General features: G+C 33.9%; 2 protein-coding genes across 2 annotated transcripts; both read right to left on the bottom strand.

Annotated features, from left to right (window-relative positions):
* Nucleotides 1-9943: 9943 nt before the first annotated feature.
* On the bottom strand, nucleotides 9944-12652 carry LOC136210746 (bifunctional UDP-glucose 4-epimerase and UDP-xylose 4-epimerase 1). The gene is made up of 9 exons (XM_066002137.1): nucleotides 12161-12652; nucleotides 11935-11984; nucleotides 11660-11795; nucleotides 11227-11328; nucleotides 10892-11119; nucleotides 10624-10705; nucleotides 10452-10534; nucleotides 10288-10379; nucleotides 9944-10184 (listed from the first exon to the last, which is right to left on the bottom strand). The coding sequence occupies exons 1-9, from the start codon at nucleotides 12350-12352 to the stop codon at nucleotides 10097-10099; spliced, it is 1053 nt and encodes a 350-aa protein (XP_065858209.1). The 5' UTR covers nucleotides 12353-12652; the 3' UTR covers nucleotides 9944-10096.
* A 5287-nt stretch (nucleotides 12653-17939) lies between these two features.
* LOC136210745 (transcription factor MYB3R-5-like) lies at nucleotides 17940-21372 on the bottom strand. The gene is made up of 8 exons (XM_066002136.1): nucleotides 21111-21372; nucleotides 20703-20838; nucleotides 20472-20520; nucleotides 20121-20178; nucleotides 19749-19843; nucleotides 19523-19626; nucleotides 19200-19328; nucleotides 17940-19010 (listed from the first exon to the last, which is right to left on the bottom strand). The coding sequence occupies exons 2-8, from the start codon at nucleotides 20828-20830 to the stop codon at nucleotides 18137-18139; spliced, it is 1437 nt and encodes a 478-aa protein (XP_065858208.1). The 5' UTR covers nucleotides 20831-20838; nucleotides 21111-21372; the 3' UTR covers nucleotides 17940-18136.
* Nucleotides 21373-23073: the final 1701 nt, after the last annotated feature.

The raw sequence follows: 23073 nt of genomic DNA, 5'->3' as shown, positions 1-23073 counted from the left end.
TAAATTTATTTAATTGAGTCTATGCATGTTTGGAGTTATGGACATATTTGGACCCTCTTTTAGTCTTTTGGTATTTTTGAAATAGGGCCTGTGAGTCCTGCCTTTCTACTATCTATTGTAATTTCTCCTCTCATCTGATTTCCCTTCGATTCAATTGAAGTTTTCTTTAGTAGTATAGAGATTAATATGTAATTTCAAGGCGCCATGGAGAAGACGGAGGACCTAACGAGAAATATGTAATAGTTAGTATTTCCTTAGGTTTGCCCTTTTATTCCGTCTCTGGCTCAACGGAATAATTTATATGATATGTCCATAACGCCAATGTATGTGAATGTATGTGTCTGATGTATGCTAAAGCAAATCAAGACTAAGTTAGATTATGAAACCTAAAATAAAATCCCTCATTAAAAAGTTAAGTAAATAAGCAAGTTATTAAAATCGATTATCCCTCCCTAATATTATAATTCAGCCGGAAGTACTGAGGGCATTTGGGTTGTTGAGTAAACTCAAGCTCGGGGTCTTACGATAACACCTGAATTATCAAAAATCATTTTTCATGAATATGGGGTAATACTTAAATTAGATTATGATAATTGGATGAGTAAACTCATGTTGTCATAAACTAATGGGCAATACGGTTGGGATTAATATGAATAGCATATTAGGTACTAATGTGGTTAGTAACCCAATAACCTAGGAATCACATTAAAGATGTGATTGATTACATGAATCTACCTAATGAATGAGACTAGCTTGTTGAGTAAAATCAAGGCGAAATCTCAGGAGTTAGGATCCTAGCTCACTAAAGGATTTGTGAAATTCTTCGAATTAATATGGAGGGCTATTAATTTGGCAAAATAGTGGGAGCAATCTAAAATAAACTAAAAGGCCTATAATTTTAGATTGATATACTTTAAGCAAATGAATGACATACGTTTACTCTTTCTCACTCTCAGGTTTAATTAAACACACTCTTAAAATCATGACTAACACCAATCTGCAAAACATTCTTACCGATAATAAATTGAATGGTTCAAACTTCACCGACTGGTATCGCAACCTCAAAATTGTTTTGAAGTTCGATAAGATAGGGTATGTACTTGATACAATGATACCCCCTATCCCTGCTGATGATGCTCCCATTGAGGAAATTGATGCTTACCAGAAGCACAAGGCTGATGATGATCATGCCGGATGCATCATACTTGCATCGATGACACCGGAATTACAAAGGCAACATGAGGAAATGGATGCCTATTCCATCATCATGCACCTTAAAGAGCTGTTTGGGAAACAGACTAGGTGCGAACGCTACAAGATATCCAAGTTGTTATATCGTTGCAGGATGCAAGAGGGCACATCTGTCATGACACATTGTGTCAAGATGATTGGCTACATTACCAAACTTTCTACTATTGGATTTGCGATGGATAACGAATTAAACATAGACTTGATTCTTCAATCCCTCCCAAAGAGTTATTCACAGTTCATTATGAACTATCAGATGAATGACTTGCAAACCTCTCTTGAAGAGCTTGCAAATATGCTCAAGTCAGTTGAGCCCAATATGAAGAAAGACAAAGCCATACCGGCTCTTGTCATTGAGGGATCAAAGAAGAGGAAAGGGAATTATCCCAATCCTAAATATCCGAAGAAAGGTAAGAAAGCCGTGCCCAACAAAGCTAAGGGAAAGGAAGTGAAGAAGCCCAAAGGAGAGTGCCACTTATGTGGTAAAGACGGGCATTGGAAGAGGAACTGCAAGGAATACCTAGCCTCCCTCAAGAAGGGAAATGGCGGTGCTTCAACATATGGTATGTTTTATATTGAAATAAATATAGTTTCACAGTCTGAATCTTGGGTACTTGATACCGGATGTGGATCTCATATTTGTACAAATATGCAGGAGCTAAAACAGACTAAGGAACTAAAGAAAGGAACCATAAACTTGCGAGTGGGAAATGGAGCAAGAGTTGCCGCCCTCGCAATTGGAGATTATGTTTTGAATTTGCCCTCTGGGCTTGTAATAGAATTAAGGAACTGTTTGTACGTTTCGCAAATGTCTCGTAACATTATTTCTATTAGCCATCTCGTTGACGACGGTTTTCATATTTCAATAAAAGACAAGAGTTGCAATTTTTATAAAGATTCGATCTTTTATTTTTCAGGAATATCACAAAATGGGATTTATGTGTTAGATGACAAAATTCCTGTTTTTGCAATTGATACCAAAAGACATAAGCTAGATAATTCAACTTACTTGTGGCATTGTCGTTTAGGCCATATAAACAAGAGACGCATGCTGAAGCTACATTCAGATGGGCTTATAGATCCAATCGATCCCGAATCATTGGAAACATGCGAATCATGTTTAAAAGGTAAAATGACAAAGACACCCTTTAGCAATAAAGGTGAGCGTGTATCAAACACTCTAGGACTCATTCATTCATATGTATGCGGTCCTATGTCAGTCCAAGCAAGAGGAGGATTCAGATTCTTCATAAGCTTCATAGATGACCATACCCGATATGGTTACATCTACTTGATGAAGCACAAATCAGAAGCTTTTGAGAAATTCAAATGCTTCAAGAATGAAGTAGAAAATCAATTAGGAAAGAAAATAAAGACGCTTCGATCTGATCGAGGTGGCGAATATCTTTCAGATGATTTTCTGAATTATCTAACTGAATGTGGGATATGCTCACAATGGACACCTCCCTATACACCACAACACAATGGTGTATCCGAGAGGAGAAACCGTACCCTACTAGATATGGTACGATCCATGATGAGCATGGCCTTACTTCCAAAGACGTTCTAGGGCTATGCCTTAGAAACTGCCCTCTTCACCCTAAATCGAGTACCAACTAAATCCGCTAGTTCCACACCATATGAATTGTTTGTTGGTAGGAAACCCGTGTTTTCATTTATGAGAGTATGGGGTTGTTCAGCATTTGTCAAACGCATTGCGTCCGACAAACTAGATTCGAAATCTGATAAATGTTTCTTCATTGGATACCCTAAGGAAACTATGGGATATTACTTCTATCATCCAGATGATCAGAAAGTAATAGTATCCAAACACGCAACCTTCTTAGAGAAAGAGTTTCTCGAAGAAACACAAAAGGGAAGCATGATTGAACTTGACGAAGTTCAAGAAGGAGAAACACCGACTGAAACAACAGAGGCGGTTGAGGTACCCGAAGAAGTCCCATTAGATGAGACTATAGTGCCACCTATTCGTAGATCACAAAGAGTTCGTGAACTCCCAGTTAGATATATGGTTTTCTAGTGGGAGATGATAATGAGGTTCCCGTGTTAGACGACGAACCCGAAAACTATGAAGAGGCTCTTACTAGTCCAGATTCTAAAGCATGGCTTGAGGCCATGGATTCTGAAATGGATTCCATGTATACTAACCAAGTGTGGACTTTGGTTGATCCACCCGAAGGGGTAATACCCATTGGGTGTAGGTGGATCTTCAAAAAGAAGACAGACATGGATGGAAAGGTTAGCACCTACAAAGCTAGGTTTGTAGCGAAAGGATATCGTCAGAAGAAAGGAATTGATTATGACGAAACTTTCTCTCATGTGGCTATGTCCAAATCAATCAGAATCATGCTTGCAATTGCCGCTCATTTCGATTATGAGATTTGGCAAATGGATGTGAAAACAGCTTTCCTAAACGGAAACCTGCTTGAGGATGTATATATGATGCAACCTGAAGGTTTTATATCAAAGGATGCAAACAAGGTTTGCAAACTTCAGAGATCCATTTATGGACTCAAGCAAGCATCAAGAAGCTGGAATAAGCGTTTTGACGAAACCATAAAACAATTTGGTTTCGAACAAAATTGCGAAGAAGCTTGCATTTATAAGAAAGCAAGTGGGAGCTCTATAGCATTTCTCATACTATATGTGGACGATATATTATTAATGGGAAATGACATTGCTCTACTACAGTCGGTAAAAGTATGGTTATCTGGTAACTTCTCAATGAAAGACCTTGGTGAAGCAGCTTATATACTTGGTATAAAGATCTACAGAGATAGATCGAGAAGACTGCTTGGTCTTTCACAGGCTACATACATTGAAAAGGTGCTAAATCGGTTTAGCATGCTTGAATCGAAACGAGGTAACTTACCCATGCTACATGGAGTAAAGTTAAACAATCATCAATGTCCTAAAATCGATGATGACAAGAGACGCATGGCTGTAGTCCCGTATGCCAGCGCAATCGGTTCGATTATGTATGCTATGCTATGCACTAGACCTGACGTAGCGTTCGCATTATCTGTAACGAGTCGTTACCAAGGGAATCCGGGAGACGAGCATTGGATTGCCGTCAAGAACATTCTTAAGTACTTGAGAAGAACTAAAGATATGTTCCTAGTGTACGGAGAAGGTGATCTGAAAATAGAAGGATTTTCAGACGCAAGTCATCTCACAGATGAGAATGATTTTAAATCCCAATCAGGATACCTGTTTATCTTGAATGGGGGCACGGTCAGTTGGAAGAGTTCCAAGCAGGGAAGCGTAGCTTTCTCTACGACCGAGTCAGAGTATATTGCAGCTGTGGAAGCAGCAAAGGAAGCGGTTTGGATTAGAAAGTTCATTACAGAACTTGGTGTGGTGTCTGACATTGTAAATCCCGTTACACTGTATTGTGATAACAATGGAGCCATTGCGCAAGCAAAGGAACCACGGTCTCATAATGCGTCCAAGCATTACCTTAAGCGATACCACATCATTAGAGAGATTGTGGCTAGAGGAGATGTGAGAATAGAAAGAGTACCTACAGAGGACAACGTTGTAGATTCGTTGACAAAGCCTTTAACCCAGAAAGTACATGATCGTCATTTAACTTCTACTGGGATAAGTTTTAGAAACAATTGGCTTTAGTCCAAGTGGGAGTATGTTGGGGTTTAGTGTCCTGTAGACAATTGTTCTAGGATACAAACTTAATGTAAATGAATTGTTCTTTATATCATTTGTTTTAATGAGATATATGTTTTATAACTATATAAAGGCAATCCCTTTTAAGCACTAAATAAAATCTAATAAAAGAAAATCCGTAAGTTTGTTTAAAGTGATTATAAAGTGTTCATACAAGCATGAAGTGACACAAAACTTTATAATAAACTAATAAACTTAAAACCACCCCAAGTCAAGTGATATGTTTGGGATTGATATATCACGGTTGAGACTTATATGTAACAATGTCTTCTGTCCGACAGAAAGCTGATCTCACAAGCTTCATATATACAGATATCTGGACAGTTACATAGATCCGATGAAAAGTTGTTCATTAGGATTGGGGATCCGATTTGAGATAACGGGATGGGTAGATTCGTCCTTGTCACCTGTTCATCTCATTGGTATTAATAGGTATAACTAATCCTCAGACTCAAAGGAATATTAATTGGTATTCTGGATTACGGAATGTGACGCTTTGACTCTGGTGTAACACGATCCTTAACAGATATGACTCTGGGGTGTGAACAGTAGACATTGGGTATCACAGGAAGTGATTGCGGGATCGTTATATATTAGATTGAGCATTTATCACTCCCGATGAATGGGAGATACATCCAAGGATCGCTTGTGGAAGACTCGACTCTAAATCCTTGCAAGGTGATAACTTAAGACTTGAAATACAGATTTCACTTAACCTATCTATTTGAATTGACTCGGCCTGTACAAGTAAAACGAACGTCTCGCTATATGTGACTTGACATCATCCATAGTCATAAGATTCAGTTCAAAGATGTAGTTGATAAAAGATCGAATTATACTGTAACTAATACGGAAAGGTTAACGACAGAATCAACCTGTCTTCTTATAGCTCTGGGGGAATGATTACGGACTTGCTAATCACATACTCTGTACATCATTCCGTTATGCAAAGATTATATATAATTCTTTGAAAATTATTTAATAACGTTGCATACGGCTAGAAGCAATAAGAACCTAATGGGTCACACATAAGACTTAGAACCTAAAAGAGAGATAGATGTTAATTAATTGATGGAAGCCCAATTGAGCCCAACAAGGCCCATGGACCATGGGGGGGGTCGAAATTAATGTAATAGAATACATGAATAATTATTTTGATTTTGTTAATTCTAATTGGATTAGGATTATGAATTAAATTAATTAAGAGATAAATAAGTTAGGAGTTTTAATTAGATTAAAATACTCCTATTATTATCCAATAAGGTTATTATTATTATCCTTAATATATTAGATATATAATGAGATAATAATTAGGAATTCTATTCCGAATTGAATTCCTATTCAGTAACCTAATTCTATCTAACTAGGGATTAGATACAAGAGATTATAAATACCCCACCCTATGAGATTTTTGACATCCACTAGCTAATCCCCTCTTGAGATTTTCGAAATCCACCCTAGTGCAAGAGAGAGAAAATTCGACACCCCTAGTTCGAGGACGAGATTTCTCTACGACTTCCTTTGATCAATTGATTTCATCTATTTCTTTTATCCTTGATCTTGTGTTGATTAGTTAGAGGCAATCTACTTTGGTTGCTATTCAACGGTTGATTCTGAATTAATCTTCCCGTGTTTTTATTTCGTGTTTGGGAACTCGAAGAAGAGTTGTGGGCACTTCATTAACAACGGTAGATTGATCATCAAAAGGTAATTCTTCTTATCCTTCTTTATATGAAATAACGATTAACAGATCCTAGGGTTAAATGGAAATAGGTTAAAAAATTTATATTTCCGCTGCTATACCTTAGCCTAATTTCCAACATATATATATATATATATATACACACACATTAGCTTCAAGGGTGGTTGTCGTAATCTTGAGGAATGTGTACCCTCATGACTCATTAGACAATCTAGTTATTACTCGTGCCCTAAAAGATCATATATGGGTTTACACACTTGTCCTAGAGCAAGGGGTGAGGTTTCCCCTAGCTAACGACATCGTCAATGTCCTTAATCAATTTGATCTTTTCCCTAGCCAAATTATGCCGAATTATTGGCTCAATCTCCTTTTTACAGTCAAAACTTCTGATGATCTAGACGTTATCAAGACTGTCAACTCTTTTGAAATATCTAGACCCCCACTTTTCAGCCAACAAATGATGACGATGTATAGTTCAACAAATATCCTTCGAGGAGAAGTCCTTTTATCCATACCAAGTCCACCAGTGTAAAATACTTTAAAGCCTATTGGTTCTGGATCCAGATTATGTGAGATAATGAGGGGAATACCTTCGAAGGTTCCATATATCTAGATGAGTTCCCCTTTCAAACAAAAAAAGGAAGAAGACGAGGAAAAAGAAAAAAAAGCTTCAGAAGTTCTAAATTGATTGGACATTTTATTTGCCGGCATAAGTTTCTTTGTCGAGTTGATAGACACAGAGTTCCTTGTAACTTCATTGTCCGAGAACATTAATTTTATTTTTTTCCTTAATCTTTTGTATAATTTTAAGACAATTCGATGCTTAAAAGCAAAAAAAAAAAAAAGAAATAGCAATTCTTCAAAATCTTGAAAAGATAAAAGAATAACAAACTAGCTTCTTATCTAGCCAATAAAGAGTAATCAATCAAATAACTAACAACCATAACAATAACTATAAAGCTAATAGGAACTGCAACAATTATTAACTACAAGCTGAACTAACTGAGTCGTAAGTGTTGACATTAGAGGCACAAGACCAAATAATTCTCTTACAAAGCTTGTAGCCTGACAAAATAGAGAAAGTTGCAATAACTAAGAAAGTTGGAAATCAGCTACTCGTTGAAGCCACAATTGCATTTTAGAATGATGTATTTTTCTGCCAATGTGTTGCGGAATGGCCAATATTTCTATCGAGCAAGATGACACTAGAAGATAACATGTCAACATGTATGCATTTGCAATGAATTAGCCTTCATTAGTAACAGAGCTAGATTAAACACTCCGAGTCTCGGAGGGCTAATAGATGAAAAGGTGTTAAAAATTAAAGTTCATGGGCTTAATAAAAACAATATAAGAAAGAACATGCGTACAATTAAGTGACCAGCTTCATTCATTAATCGAAGAACAAAGGACACGGAATAGTCTGTATAATTCGAGAGAACACTGCTACAGTCTTGAAGGATGTGGCCATAATAACCTCTAATTTCTTACTCTTTTTCTAAATCAAAACCTCTAATTTCTTACTCTTTTTTAAATCTCCCACCCAAACATCCCCTTAGTCTTCTACGGGGTGTTTGTTAGGAGAGATATAAGAGGTGGGATAGGGATAAAAAAACACGAGATAAGTTATCCCATGTTTGTTTGGGAGATAGAAAAGTGAGACAGATGAGGGATAAGCCTCTTATCCCTCAAATCTTATACCCAAGGGTTGGTGGTATAAGGAGGTGGGATAAGCTCCTGCGATTTTAATAGGATGGAAAAGTCCGTCTTATCCCTCAAATTAACCTTATGTAGTTAAAATAATGTTAAAATAGTAAAATGTATTATTTTATCTCTATCCCCATCCTACATACCAAACATTGATTAATAATTCTCGACTATCATTTTTGTATCCTTATCCCAACCTCTTATCCTTATCCCGACATTTATCCTTATCTTTATCCCAATAGAATACCAAACACCCCGCTAGTATGTTGTTGTTCATTCCTCATAATTTCATGTCTTTCTCAAAGTAACTTAGAGCACTTCTAGTGGAGCATTTTTACTTATCAATTTGTAAGTAACCAGCCACTATTAAGTATTAGTATGTGTCTAGAATTAGTTTGTTACTTTTTTTTTTATACAAACATTTACTGTATATGATAAAACAAATAAAAAAGTAAAACTCAAGGAAGTATAGAGCACACAAGCACCAAAGTTGCTGCCTCTTCCATGTGTAAGACTCGCGCTAGAGATGGCGAGTTTGGCGCCTGCAGTTATCTGTGAAAGGACTATTACTTTTTGATCAAAATGTTCATTTAAGTCCAATTTTATTAATTTAATTTTTTTTACTCCATTTAATTTCTTCTTAACTCCACAAATATTTAAATACTTTATTTCTTTTAATGATATGTAATTTTTCTTTATCTTTTAGTTTAGGTCGAAACAAATTGCTTTTTTTAATTGGAGTAAGCTTGTTCATACATGAGTATAATTATTGACTGAATTAAATGTCAATTTCCCACCTCTATTTTTTAGGGTCAATTTCCCACTTCGATTTAATAAGCTTGTTGACTTGTGTCAAAAATCTCTCAAGTATTAATCAACGATTGAATTAAAAAATCAAATATTAATTTGACTCTTTAACTTGACATTTATAATTTGACTCTTTAATTTGACATTTGACTCTTTAACCAGAAATAGATCAATTTAATCAAATATCAATTTGAATCTTTAACTTGACATTTATAATTTGACATTTCACTCTTTAATTTGACATTTGACATTTATAATCACACGTATCAATATATGATCAGTAATTATTTGATTTCACAGAGTCTCTTCCATGATTTTTAACTTGACATATAGATTAGTAATTATTTCATTTCTCATAGCTTCTACTATGAAACCATGATTTTTTAACTTGACATCTATAGTCACACATACCAATATATGATTGGTAATTATTCGATGCATGTCGCTTTCTCATATTGAACACGTGTCATTTTTTAGCTAAATGAATTTCACATGTCAAATTGAAAAGCCTCCAAACTTAATTTTAGACTAAATTATAATACTAGGCAACTTCATGGACCAATTTGATCCTTAATTCATTAATGATTTATTATTTCGGATACTCATCAAGAAATAATACTTCAACTATTTTTTTTTATCCAAATATTAATTAATATTACAAAATAGAATGTTTAAATTTAAACAGAACATTAAAATCTCATCCAGCAATTAAATTAGGGAAATTTGCCAAGTTTCTTGTCGAATGCTTTATATTAGCTATATATTAGCAGATCATATAAGAAATTTCCATATATATAATGAAGCATCATTTTATTTTACTCCGAGAGCACAGAGAGAGAAAATTTGTCAGTCATTAAATTAAATGTGAGAATTATTCTATACTTCTTCTTATAACCCCTTCAGAGGGCAAACAATTGCATCGAATTTTCAAGCCTTCTTGGACTGGTACCCCCATGGATTGTTGCTTGCCCATTTCCACTGGTCTCTGCACATCTCATCTACACCATATTTTGCCCTAAAAACATGACATCAAAAGTACCAAAATAAATCATTCATTATATACATAAATGACAACATCAATCACAATCAATTAAAAGAAAAATAGAAAAAGAACATACTTCCAACCAAGTTCTCTCTCAGCTTTCTCTGTTGAAGCATACACAGCAGTAGCATCTCCAGGCCTTCTTGGACACATCTTCACCGGAATTTTCTGTAGTTTTTGTTTCATTAACATATCAACTTGCATTCTACTTATTGATAGCATAAGAGAAACAGCAGTTACCTTGCCAGAAGCTTTTTCAAATGCAGCAACCATTTGAAGCACAGATGTTCCGCGTCCCGTTCCCAAGTTGTAGGCTACACAACCTACATCCAGTAGATAAGACACATTTGAGAAATAAAGCTAAAGAAACATTCAACTGCATTAAAGAGAAAGCATGAGGAAAAGGGCTCACCTATATTCTCAGCTGTAAAAAGTTTCTGAAGAGCAGCAATATGACCATCTGCTAAGTCAACAACGTGGATGTAGTCTCTAACCTGTTTATAGAAACATGTAGATATTTAAAATAGTGTTTCGACCAAATATAGATCAAGGAAACATAAACCTGACTCAAAACATAGACAGGACTTTTCTGACTCTCTTTTGTGCAAAAATGACAGTCAACTTTGTGCTAATGAATTTCTACATTGTAACAACAAAAATGTTACCATAAGAACACATACCGCAGTACCATCTTCGGTGGGATAATCATGGCCGTATACATTGAGTACGTCCAATCTGCCAACCGCAACTTGTTGGATGTAAGGCATGAGATTGTTTGGAATACCCTTTGGATCTTCACCAAGTTTACCACTCTCATGAGCTCCTACAGGATTGAAGTACCTTAGTAAGATGATTTTCCATTCCGGTTCCGCCTTTTGGATATCTCGAGCAATTTCTTCGAGGAAAAGCTAAAAAGAAGGAGTATATTAATCACAAGGAAACATGATTACTTTAGGAAAGATACCTTCAACTTGACATAAATAATAAACATCTCTCAGAATACATGAATATATACCTTAGTCCGCCCATAAGGGTTCATTGCTTGTAACTTGAAGTCTTCAACGCATGGAATCTTTTCTGGTTGCCCATATACAGTTGCAGATGATGAGAATACCATCTATGTTTGGGCCCAACCAAAAAAAAGTTAAAAGCTTTTTATGTCAACATCAAGAACAAACGTGTAAAAATATAATACTAAATGAAAGCTATAGCCAGATTGAAGAGATCATCATAACTTCAAATAACTGATTATTGGCAATTCGAGTTATAAGAATCACAAACGTCTAGTCTTTGAAACAGAAAATAATCCCACGAGAAATTTGTTTCAGCAGAAGAGATATGCAACTCACAGGAAGTTTACTGGCCAATTGAATAATCTAACTCACAGGATCATAACAAACCAGAAGAGATCTTTCAAGAAAACAGAAAAAGGATAAAAAGATGTGTACCTTCTTGCAATTGTATTTTGCCATGATCTCATACAGATTAATAGTACCAATCAAATTATTGTCAAAATAACGACGAGGATTTGCAACACTCTCTCCTACTGCCTTTAACCCAGCAAAATGAATCACAGCATCAAATCTGTCAATTGTCAAATATCAGAGCAAGTAGATAATCCCCAAACTGGAAAAGCCTGCTTTCTACGAGTTATTAAGAATCTAACATGTAATATTTTCGCCAAAATTAAACTCATGTGTCAGTTACTCTATAATTCACTTACTTGGTCCGAGAAAACAGTTTATCCAAATCATCCTTGCTCCTAAGATCACCCTGCAACCACACCAAACTACTAATTTCAGAGAAACAACTAATTTCAAAGAAAAAATCAATTTGAGATAGAAGAATCGAATGATCTAAAACTAAATTAGCTTACATACTGTAACAAAAAAAAATTATCTTATATACAGAAATCATTTGCAAAACATAATCAAGAATGGAAAAATTACCAGAACAAATTCAAGTTTCTGAGAAAGCTGAGGACCAACCAGTTCCCTGACCCTATCAACAGCTTCAGTGACAGAATTATCAAGATTATCTATGATTGAAACCCTAAATCCCTCTTTCAGGAGTTGAAGTACAGTATGGGTGCCAATAAACCCAGCACCACCAGTAACCAGAATTGTTTGTTCAGCCATCATGAAAATAAGCCAATTGCGAGAAAAGACAGTCGATCGAGATAGGAACAGAAAGAAAAGGGAAAAAAAAGCTTCGAAAAGAGAATGAATTCCAGAAGAGAGAGAGAAAGAAAAAACGGTGAATAAGTGGAGGAGTAGAGAAGAAGAGTATATAAAGAAGAAGTTGGATCTGAGATTAGGATAAGAATGAGTGCAAATACAGAGAATTGTTTGAGAAGGTTAGTTTTTTTTTTCGCGCGCTTATAACTATGTTCTTCAATCTCAATCCAGTCGCTAATTACAGTCACAGTTAACCATCGAAAGATGATGATGGATGGATATGGAAATTACTAGATTAATCAGTTTTTAATATAAATTCCTGTTAACTTAGCATGTATATAGTTGTAAAAAAAATTAATTCGAACCCAAAAAGAACAATTTCAAATACAAAAATAAAAGAGTCATCACAATTGAGGTTTTCCGACCGGGTCGGGAGGGTCGACCCTTCCCGCCCCCTCTGGCTCCGCCCCTGCCTGTAACTAATGGTAACTAGAAGTAATTGTGCCTGTTAATATAAATTGCAGCTTAATGTATATTTCTATCTTTAAATTTAAATTTGGCACGCTTTATTTATTGACATTCTGAACTTTTAAAATAATGTATCACATCTATAGTTAGCTTCAAAAATCTATTGCACACTTGTAGTTGGCTCTAAAAACCTACCACATATCTATAGTTAGCCCATTCGAACATCCTACATACAAAATCGTTGATCTGTCATCTTTAACGAATGAGGTGGCATGCTGTTATAGAAAAAAAAACGTGTGAGTTCGTTTTGTATACAGTCTCATCTCTTAAAGATGATAGATCAATGATTTTGTGTGTGCAACGAATGAACCAATTATAAGTCTACGATGAATTTTTAAAACCAATTATAGATTTGTGATAGGTTTTTAAAACCAATTATAAATATGTAATAAGTTATTTAAAAAATTCAGACCTACCAAATTCTTATATGCATTAAGCCTAAATTAACTGTTTACAATTCTTTACAGTATAATAATTTAGTTAATCTCAAATTAACACATAGTAATTTATAATTTCCAGCTCAACTCTTACATTTCCTCTAAATTTTTTATATATGGACCGTAATTTTAGTAGTATTATTATTATTTTACTGCAAAAAGAAAGACTTGAAGTAGACTCGAAAGGTAATAAGACAGTTGGGATATAGGAATTATTGAAAGAATTTTAGTAAGAAATCTATACGATTTCACAGCTGGGAAAAAATAATAGAAAAACTAGCTAAGGTGCGCACGTGACGGCAGAAGCTTAAAACAAGTAACCTTTTGAGTTAGGATCATGAGCCTAAATTTGTCCCACAAAAACTTAATTGCTCAGTAATTTTCAAAGTGCTAGAAATTAGGTGTGCACGGGTTTGGTTAATCATTAAGGCATAACATCCAAATGTCCCTAAACTATGGCTTTAAAGTCAATTAGGACCTTAAACTGTTAAAATCATCAATCAGGTCCCTGAACTAGCTAAAAATCATCATTTGAGTCCTCATTCTAAACAAAAATCTTCAATTGAGGACTCATTGAAAATTATTCAGTTGAACAATTTCACACCTTCTTTCTCAAACTCATTTTGAATCAACACAGATATTATTATAGTCTATATCAAATAGTCACAGTTTCCGATTTTAGGATAGAATATGGACTCAATTGATTATTTTTGCTTAGTTCAGGACCTAATTGATGATTTTGATAATTTAGGGTCCTAATTATTTTTGAAGTTTTAGTTTAGGGATCCAAATGGATATAATATCATCATTTAATTAGTTTTTAAAAAACACTAACCATACACTAGTTCATTAAATTCGATTTACCATTAATCGGTTAATCAATTATTTCAGTTGATTAACTTTTTTTATTTTGGTTTCCGACCATTAGTAAATAAAACGAAAAATTATAAAAGAATTATAATTTTTATTGTGAGTGGAACGACGAGTCAATGGTGGGTTGAGGAAATTATTAATGAATGTTATTTAAAGGATTACAAGATGATACTAAAAGCAGCAAGTAAAATTGCAGAAAAGCAGCAACTTGATAATATTAGTTTGACTTGAAAGCAGCAATATTTAATCCAATTTCTTAGCTAACAAACTATGAACACTCAAAATATTACTGGAGACTGTGCAAAGCATGTGATCTTTTAAGACTGCTTAATTTATAAGCTTACAGCTTGATTATTATTACTATTATAATTAGGGATTAGCTTAATTATACTCTTAATTTTTGTAATTTACCTCTAATATTTAAAAGTTTGGTCTATTTTTAACCATTATTAACTAATCACTTTATGCAGATTTTATGCGGTTATTAATTTCGTTATTCTCACTCTACATATAAATATATCACGTTATCACTTTTTTTTTTTTGAGAAAAATCACGTCATCACTTATCATTAATAAATAAAAGATATGTGTACACAAATAAAAGTTAATTTTTTTTATCTTATATAATTCTGCATCAGATTAAAGATATGTGTACATACAAAGTATTTATAAACTTTACAAAAGGAAAAAAAAATCACGTGTATAAACGTTTATTTTTAATCTATTAGTGATGAATAATAACATTATGTATATGTAAAATGGAAATAATGAGATTAATGACTTGTAATATAATTATATTTTGAAGTAAAATTAATCCAACTTACAAATGTTAAACCAATTATAATGTTAAAGGTAATTTTTTGTTTTTTTATAATTTATCTGATTTCTGGATTGAAGGATCATTGGGCACCCTTTATGTGGATCGTCTTCCAATTAAAGTTTTATGGACACGCTAGGATTCGAACTTGAAATCTAATTTAAACGACTTGAATTAAAGCTGGTGTTAAAGGTAATTTTAGTTGCTATATTTATAGCTTATCCTTAATATTGTTTTATCCAATAAATCAAAATTCATATTCTTCTTGATTTGCTGAATAAATCCATATTCTTCTGGATAAAGTTTGGGATTCGATGATCAATTTCTCTATCTCTTCACATCCCCATCCCACGAACATCCGGTAAGAATTTTATTTTATTTTTAGTTTTTTATATTAAATATTAATTAAATTTAAATTTATATAAAAAAGAACATCAAATTAATCATAATAATAACTACTACAATAATTCAACATTTGAATTAAATACAAAAAAACACATATACATTTTTTTTTGGGGGGGCAAAACCTCAAATAAATTAACGGGAAGAATTTGCAGCTTCCAAAATAATGTTTGACAACCAAACAGGTAAAACAGAAAAAAAGTAATCGCTAGCATTGGAACTGGTCCGTCTAGCTACCAAATGAGCGGCCCTATTTGCTAAACGAGAAACAAAAGAAAGTTTAAAACCGGATTGAGAGTTTAAGATATCCCTGCAGTCTTGAATAATTGACCCAAACTCTGAAATGTCTTGACGTTTAGAGGCAACATCATCAACCACGACTTTAGCATCAGACTCAAAATCAACTCTAATGAAGTTTTGACTAGCCAACCAACATAGACAAGTAGAAGAGCAAGTGCTTCCACAATTTTAATTAACATATACATTTTTTAATTAACATTATTAGATTTATAAAATATCAAAATTAATATTAATATTCAAATAATATATTGATTTTTCATCTCATTTTTCTCTTTTTCCCTTATGAGATTGCGAAATCACTTGTTCTATCCCGAGTTCTAATTATCGGAAGTGTCTTTCTCAGACCACTTTTCTACAAAGGAAAAACAACAAATGCATGTATGTAGTCAAACTTCTCAAGTGTCATATCCACCTTTTAAAGCATGATTATAAACTTTTGGCCAATCTTCTAAAATGTGAACTTCTTATCATGAATCGGTTACACACATCCAAGATGATTACTCTTTATCTCTACAGCATGCTAAAGCCAATAACCCTAGGATTTTCCTTGTTACGTTTCCCTTAATTGGAACTATTACGTTACTTGGAGTAAAGCCATGTTATTGGCGCTTTCTGCTAAAAGAAGTTCAATTTTGTCCTCTGTGACAATTTACTCGGCAAAGATTTCACCAAACTATCCACAATGAAAGAAAAAGCAGACTCTATAGTCATTTCTCGGATTTTAAATTCCATTTTTAGAGATATGGTAGAGACTTCTATTTTTACATCTTGTGTTAGAGATTTATTAAAAGAGCTCAAATAGAGATTTGGAGGATCCCATGGTTCCTTTATTTATCAATTGAGACGTGAGATTAATGATTTCAGATAGGAAAATCTTTTTGTTGTCTTTTTTTTCCCAATTAAAAAGACAATGATATGAACCGACATATTTGTGCTTTATTTTTATTTGCAATTGTGAAGCCTCTCAATAATACACTTGCTTAGCCTCTCAAAATGAAATTCAAAGGTTATAAACAACAAAGGAAAATTGTCTTATGAAGAAAAAGTTCAATATAGTTTTACACCAAAGTATGAAAAATAGTAAAAATTGTATATCTCTTATGTAATTTACTCGTGGTTATCTAGACAATTCTCTAATATCTTGGAAAGCTAAAAAGAAGCTATCCTCGGCTGAAGCGGAGTATCGTAGCATGGCTAGTACAAGTTATGATCTAAAATTGATTTCATATTTATTATATGAACTTCATATCCCTTTTTCTTTATCTATCACACTTTGTTTTGATAATAAGATGGTTATTTATAGGGGAAATAATTTATTAGTCTCCTAGTTTTTATCTAATACACTAGTTCCCCTATTTTGAAAAACACATTTTAATGTCCCTATCTTTTGCCAATATTAACCGTGTGGTCCTTTTATCTATTTTTTTAGATTTTTAACGGAACATATCTTAGCTTTTAGGACAACCACAGTACAATACAAGTTGACCATGTTACTCTGTTATTATGTATATATCTGTTTATGCTAAAATATAACGATTACAAGTCTAAAAAAAACTAGACAAAATGACAAAATTGTTAATATTTACAAAAGTTAGGGACCTTATAATGTGTTTTTCAAAATAGAAAGACTAAACAGTGTGTTAGATAAAAAGTAAGGGACTAATAAATTATTTATCCATATTTATATTGCCTCTAATACTGGTTTTCCTAAACACACCAAACATTTAGAAATGCATCGTCATATTATTTGTGAACATCTTCTTTCCAAGTTTCTTTTCACACCACATATTGATCCTCTTAGTCTCATTTTTTCTCAACCTCCATTTAAAAGGTATTAACTAAAGTATATAGGTTTTGTATATCCGGTATTACTGTAAATATAATGTACTTCTAACTAAATATAAATAGGTACAAATAATCATTAATAAGACAAGTGAGAATTATATAAATTAGTTTCTCTCTCAACAACCTTATCCCTTATCCCCTATCCCCATCTAGGACGGTGATCCTGGTCCCATTGACAACCTTACTACATATGACACTGATAATGTGAAATCAATCTTTCAAATGCTCTGTCATTGTCATTTTCCCAACTCAAAATCTTCTCCTGTACTAATAAAATTAAATCAGGCAAACTTAACACTCCAATGGTGATTGATTAAACTCATAAAGGAAAAACCTCAGATATCAATAGTTGTAAGAAAATACAGACATGATCTGATTATCACCAACTAAAGTTTAATCAATAACATCCATCCCTCATTGCCTTTCATGCCATTTTTTACAATATCAAGTATTCATCTTTGAACTACAAAATGTTTAGTATAATAAAATACTAGACTTATTTCTGAGCTAACTGCAGATGATCCGGGTTGCAACGTTGAAGAGCGGCTATATCCTGCTCGAGTGCTCCTTATCAAATGCATATTCCAACTGTCTTTGCACAGATTTAGCAGCTAATGAAGAACTCTGTTTATGCAAGGGAGAAGCACAACCATGTTTCACATTTTGAATGTCTGCAGTATTCAAGTCTTCGATCTTCTTCGGGGATTTCTTGGCACTGGCCTCCTTGTAATTCCTTTTTCTGATGATAGAAGGGATGTTTTTAAAGGTCCTTGCTGAATTCCTCAATATATGTTCTGGACTGTAACAATTTACATGAGTAGCAGTAGAATAAGAAGGCGCGCTATTAGCTTGGAAGCTGTGCTGATATCCTCTAAGAGACCGAGTATCTTCAGAATCCATAACCGAATCCTTTTGTTGAGGTGACTCGAACAGCATATTCACATTGTGAACTCTGTTTTCCTTTCCAGTTCCGGAAATTAAAGTGTTTGGATATGTTTTAGAGGACTCAACTGAATTGAGATTGTCAGGAAGAATATTAAGATCGTAGCAAAACGATCTAGTTGAAGCGGATGTATTGGAATCTGAGTCTGTCAATGTTTGCCCCAGACTCAACGTTCTAGATTCAATCTTCGCCCCAGAAGCCGCACCATCTTTATCATCGAAATGAGGTTCAAGGGTTCCTGATATACCATTTTCCCCTTCTACAAGCACATCTGAGGCACTAAACATCAATCCTATTCTTCCATTGCAAAGTACTTCTTCATCACAGCTTTGCCTTTCCGGTTTTATTGTACAGCTGCAGAAATTGAGAGGACTACTTGCAGAGAGATCCATTGAAATTGCAGAAGCAGGAGTCAGATTTGCGTAAAACTTATTCCTCACGATGCAATTCCAGTGGTTTTTAATTGCATTGTCAGTCCTGTTAATTTCCATACGGTTCAAGAATATTAGAACAAAAGAGAGCTTTTGGAGAGTATAGATATACTTTGATATAGCAATCTTAAAACTTGTCTATTTATATATTCAAGATGCAACTCGACCATCCGTGTGCCAAGAAAATCTTAATTTGTGTACCTGCATTATGTGAAATATCAAGAGAGAACCTCACCTTCCGGGTAGAAATTGTGCTATCTGTGCCCATTTGTTCCCATATATTTCATGGTAGTAAGTAAGAATCGATTCCTCCTCTTCTGTCCATGAAGTTCTCGTTATAGCTGGATTTAAGTGGTTGTACCACCTGAAAATCCAATTATCAATTTTATAGGACATGAGTGCAACTAAAGAACAAGATGAATATTTTCCTGCTTAATTAAGTGGAGATAAATTACATATTCATGCTCAAATTTATGAAAAATAAATACATAAATAAGTAAATAAAAAGAGGAAAATGTTCTTCTGAAAAACGGTATATGGAAAAGTATTCTGAGTCACCTTTCTCTGCATTGCTTGCCTATGCGACCTCGCAAGGACTTTGCAATGAAAGACCAGTTACTAGGGCCATATTTTCTGACTGACTCGAGGATCGCTTCATCTTCCTGAAAGTGCAAACAACATAGATGCTGATCCTATATTCATTATGTAATAAAGACGAAATAATTGCACGATCCTAGCCAGAGATGAATGTGACAAGCAAGAATATATAATCAACAGTGCTCACCTCCTTTGTCCAAGTTCCTTTGACGATTCCAGGATTGACAACCCTCTTCCAGCGAGTAAAGCACTGTGAAATTGTCCTGTTCGGAAGACATTCAGCTGAACAACCAAAGATTATCAACACATAAATCTTAGATTTGATTGACTGAAACAAATTGTAGTATTAAACTTCTTGAATATACTAATCAGATTATGGAAACTAAACTACAGAACAACTCACTACAGAACAACTCATTCAGCATGGACAATCTAGCATTCAATGTTGTTCGTAAATAATCGCTATCCATCATAAGCATTTTCTATTTTATCCCTAAGAAAGTCTCATGATTGATGCTAGAAGGATATACAACCAGATAACAGTAAGCTGAAAACTGACCTATTTTCTTCCAATTCTTCCCCTGGAATTTCGCAACTGATTCTTTGAGAAGATAATCCTGAAAACATCAAAATCCTTAAGGTTACTAAAGCTATATATGGTCTAAGCAAATTCAAGGCCACAACATATAAATTTGCTAGGCACACAAATAAATACTGCAATTTGTTTCTACCTAAACAACAAGAAACTAAATCATATAGAGTTAGACATCAAAAAAACACATTAGACATCAAAAAACACACTGATAAAATCTACAAATAACCATTTAATACGTCCAAGCTTAGAAATCGATGAGAGAATTGTAAAAGGGCAATTGTGCATTGAAGTAATAGATAGAAATGAAAAATGTACCTCTTCTTCAGTCCAGCGTCCTTTTGTTAATTGTGGTCCGTTTTCCCTCCTACAAATTTAAAGGGTTTAGAACCTAGATTAAGCCCCAGAAAACCCCAAATATTAAATTGGGAGACAACTACGTCTCCAAATCGCAAAACGGCTATTTAATTTGATCACATTGGTCTACAGATATATTCTAGAAAATGGCAGAAAAAAAAAAGTACAAATCACAAAAGCTGAAAAGCATACCCTTGTGCCCTCGAAAAGTCAGTATCACAAGTGCCAAAATAAACCGAGGAAGGTGGAACATCTATGACTTCTTCTGACAAATCCATATTATCGAATTCGTCTTCTTCCTTAACTCTAATCATCGGCATCACCTTCCCTGAAACATCATCCCAATTTTAACCTCAACAATTTTCTCAGAGCCAAACAGAACTCAATTTCATATTATCCTATCTATTTTATTGATTCCGCCACATTTTCTCATTTAAAAAACAGCGAAAACTAACGAAACCCAATCATCAAACAAATCGATTATCCAATTACACAGCATGAAAACTACAGATACAATAAACGAAACCCAATTATCAAACAAATCGATTATCCAATTACGTATCATAAATACAGTAAAACGCAACGAAAGAACAAGTTTACCTCTCTGAAGTAGAAGAGAACGTAATTAAGCGAAAAGGAACTAGTCCCAATAGAATGTAGGAGACGATTAGCAAAGTAGACTGAAATTGGATGTAATGCAGAGTTTGATGGGAATCTGGAGTAGAAAGGGAGATTGTAGTGGAGGATTTTAAAGCGATTTGAGCATCATCGAGCAGCGGGAGGAAGGAGAAGTAGAAATGAAAGTGTAACCTCCTTGTTTGTTGCTGGTTGATTTTAAACGGTTAAAGCTTTCCCTGTAAGTCTCATAATCCTTCTATAAAAACCTTGAGCTTGCTTTGGAAGTCTTTGACAATTTTATTATTATTATTATTATTATTATTATTATTATTATTATTATTATTATTATTATTATTAGGGTTAATTACAAATAACTATCATGTGGTTTGGTCGATTTGCGATGTGGTACCTGTGGTATTTTTTTTTTGCAAACACAACCCTATGGTTGCAAAATTTTACATGTTTTTTTTTACTTTGCCAAATTTTGCCGATAACGACTTCGAAATAAAAAATTTCAAGAGCTAAATGATATTTTAAGCAACTTTAATTCTTCAACTTTTTAGGTTTAAGGTCATTTAGGTGTTGTTTTTTATGAGAGAGAAAGATAATGTTTAGAGAGAGAAAACTCCAAAAATGATGATTTTGAAAAATTAAGAATATGGTTCCATAGTAAATATGATACCAAACAAGTTTAATTCTTGAAAATTTTCATTTCGAAGTCGTTATCGGCCAAATTTGGCAAACTAAAAAAAACATGTAAAATTTTGTAACCATAGAGTTGTGTTTGTAAAAAAAATACCACAGATACCACATCGCAAATCGGCCAAAGCACAGGGTGGTTATTTATAATTAACTCTTATTATATTATTATTATTATTATTATTATTATCATCATCATCATCATCGTTTCTTTAAATATTATTATTATCCATAAAAAGGAAGGAATAGTCACAGTTGTCGGCAATGGATATCTTTGTCCACCAAAAAAAGTTTATATAAAGTATTTTATTCAAAAAGTTTTTTTACGAGGTATTCTGTAAAAAAAATTATATGAGTTATTTGTAATTATTTTTCTATATTTAAAATTAACATTTCGATTGAATATTACTTATTAAAGCCATTAAATAGCAATGCGATACGTATCTATTAAGGATTAAATATGGTTTTTACCATTTATCATTTAGTGTTTATCATTTTGTTGTCTTTCATTATGCCTAATTGTCATTAGCTATAATCAGTTTTACTATTTTGTCTCTGAGTTGATCCCATAGTTATTAAAGGCTTGAGGCGCGCCTCGGCTAAGGCTCCAGCCTTAGCGTCTCTAGAGCCCAAAGGTGGGCGCAGTCAGTCAAGCACGCGCCTTGGCTACCTTAGGATATTTGAGGGTTGAGTTGAGGGTATATTAGAGTTTTGAGGGTATTTTAGGGTTTTCTAAGTTCATAAAAGAAAAGAAAAGAGAAGAAAAAGAAAAGAAAAGCATCGCACATATCACAGCACACAGATATCGCAACAGCAAACATTTTGCTCTCCTCCCTCCATCAACGGTGCTTCCATCTTCCATCCATCAGGTATGTCTTTCTTATTTCTCTCTTCTTTCTTCTTCGTGTACTCTTCCTTCTCTTTTGTTCCTTCTTCATGTACTCTGTTTTCCTCTTCTATTTCCATTCTACTCTTTTTCTATTATTTCTCTCTTCTTGCTCTCTTCTTTTTCTGTTCTTTCTATCTTCTCTGTTTCTTCCTCTTTGTTTTGTTTCTTTGATTCTTCCTCTATTTTTCTTCTTTCCTGAATTTATATTAGTGTCTGTTTTTTTTAGTTTCTATTTCTTCCTCTTTGTTTTGTTTCTCTGATTCTTTCTCTATCCTTCTATAAAACCTTGAGCTTGCTTTGGATGATTTTAAAGCGATTTGAGCATCATCGAGCAACGGGAGGAAGGAGAAGTAAAAA

This window comes from Euphorbia lathyris, chromosome 1 (genome assembly GCF_963576675.1).
Source record: "Euphorbia lathyris chromosome 1, ddEupLath1.1, whole genome shotgun sequence".
NCBI lineage: Eukaryota > Viridiplantae > Streptophyta > Magnoliopsida > Malpighiales > Euphorbiaceae > Euphorbia > Euphorbia lathyris.
This window is presented reverse-complemented; position numbering and strand designations above follow the sequence as displayed.

Excerpts from the sequence above, each read along its gene's own strand:
- LOC136210746 (XM_066002137.1), bottom strand. The coding sequence starts at position 12,352 with ATGATGGCTGAACAAACAATTCTGGTTACTGGTGGTGCTGGGTTTATT. Across the intron at positions 10,535-10,623 it reads TTTTACAGCTGAGAATATAG|GTTGTGTAGCCTACAACTTG; the intron begins GTGAGCCCTTTT and ends TACTGGATGTAG. Across the intron at positions 10,185-10,287 it reads GAGAGAGAACTTGGTTGGAA|GGCAAAATATGGTGTAGATG; the intron begins GTATGTTCTTTT and ends TCATGTTTTTAG.
- LOC136210745 (XM_066002136.1), bottom strand. The coding sequence starts at position 20,830 with ATGCCGATGATTAGAGTTAAGGAAGAAGACGAATTCGATAATATGGAT. Across the intron at positions 19,627-19,748 it reads AAGGAACTTGGACAAAGGAG|GAAGATGAAGCGATCCTCGA; the intron begins GTGAGCACTGTT and ends TTGCACTTTCAG. Across the intron at positions 19,011-19,199 it reads GCACAATTTCTACCCGGAAG|GACTGACAATGCAATTAAAA; the intron begins GTGAGGTTCTCT and ends GGAAATTAACAG.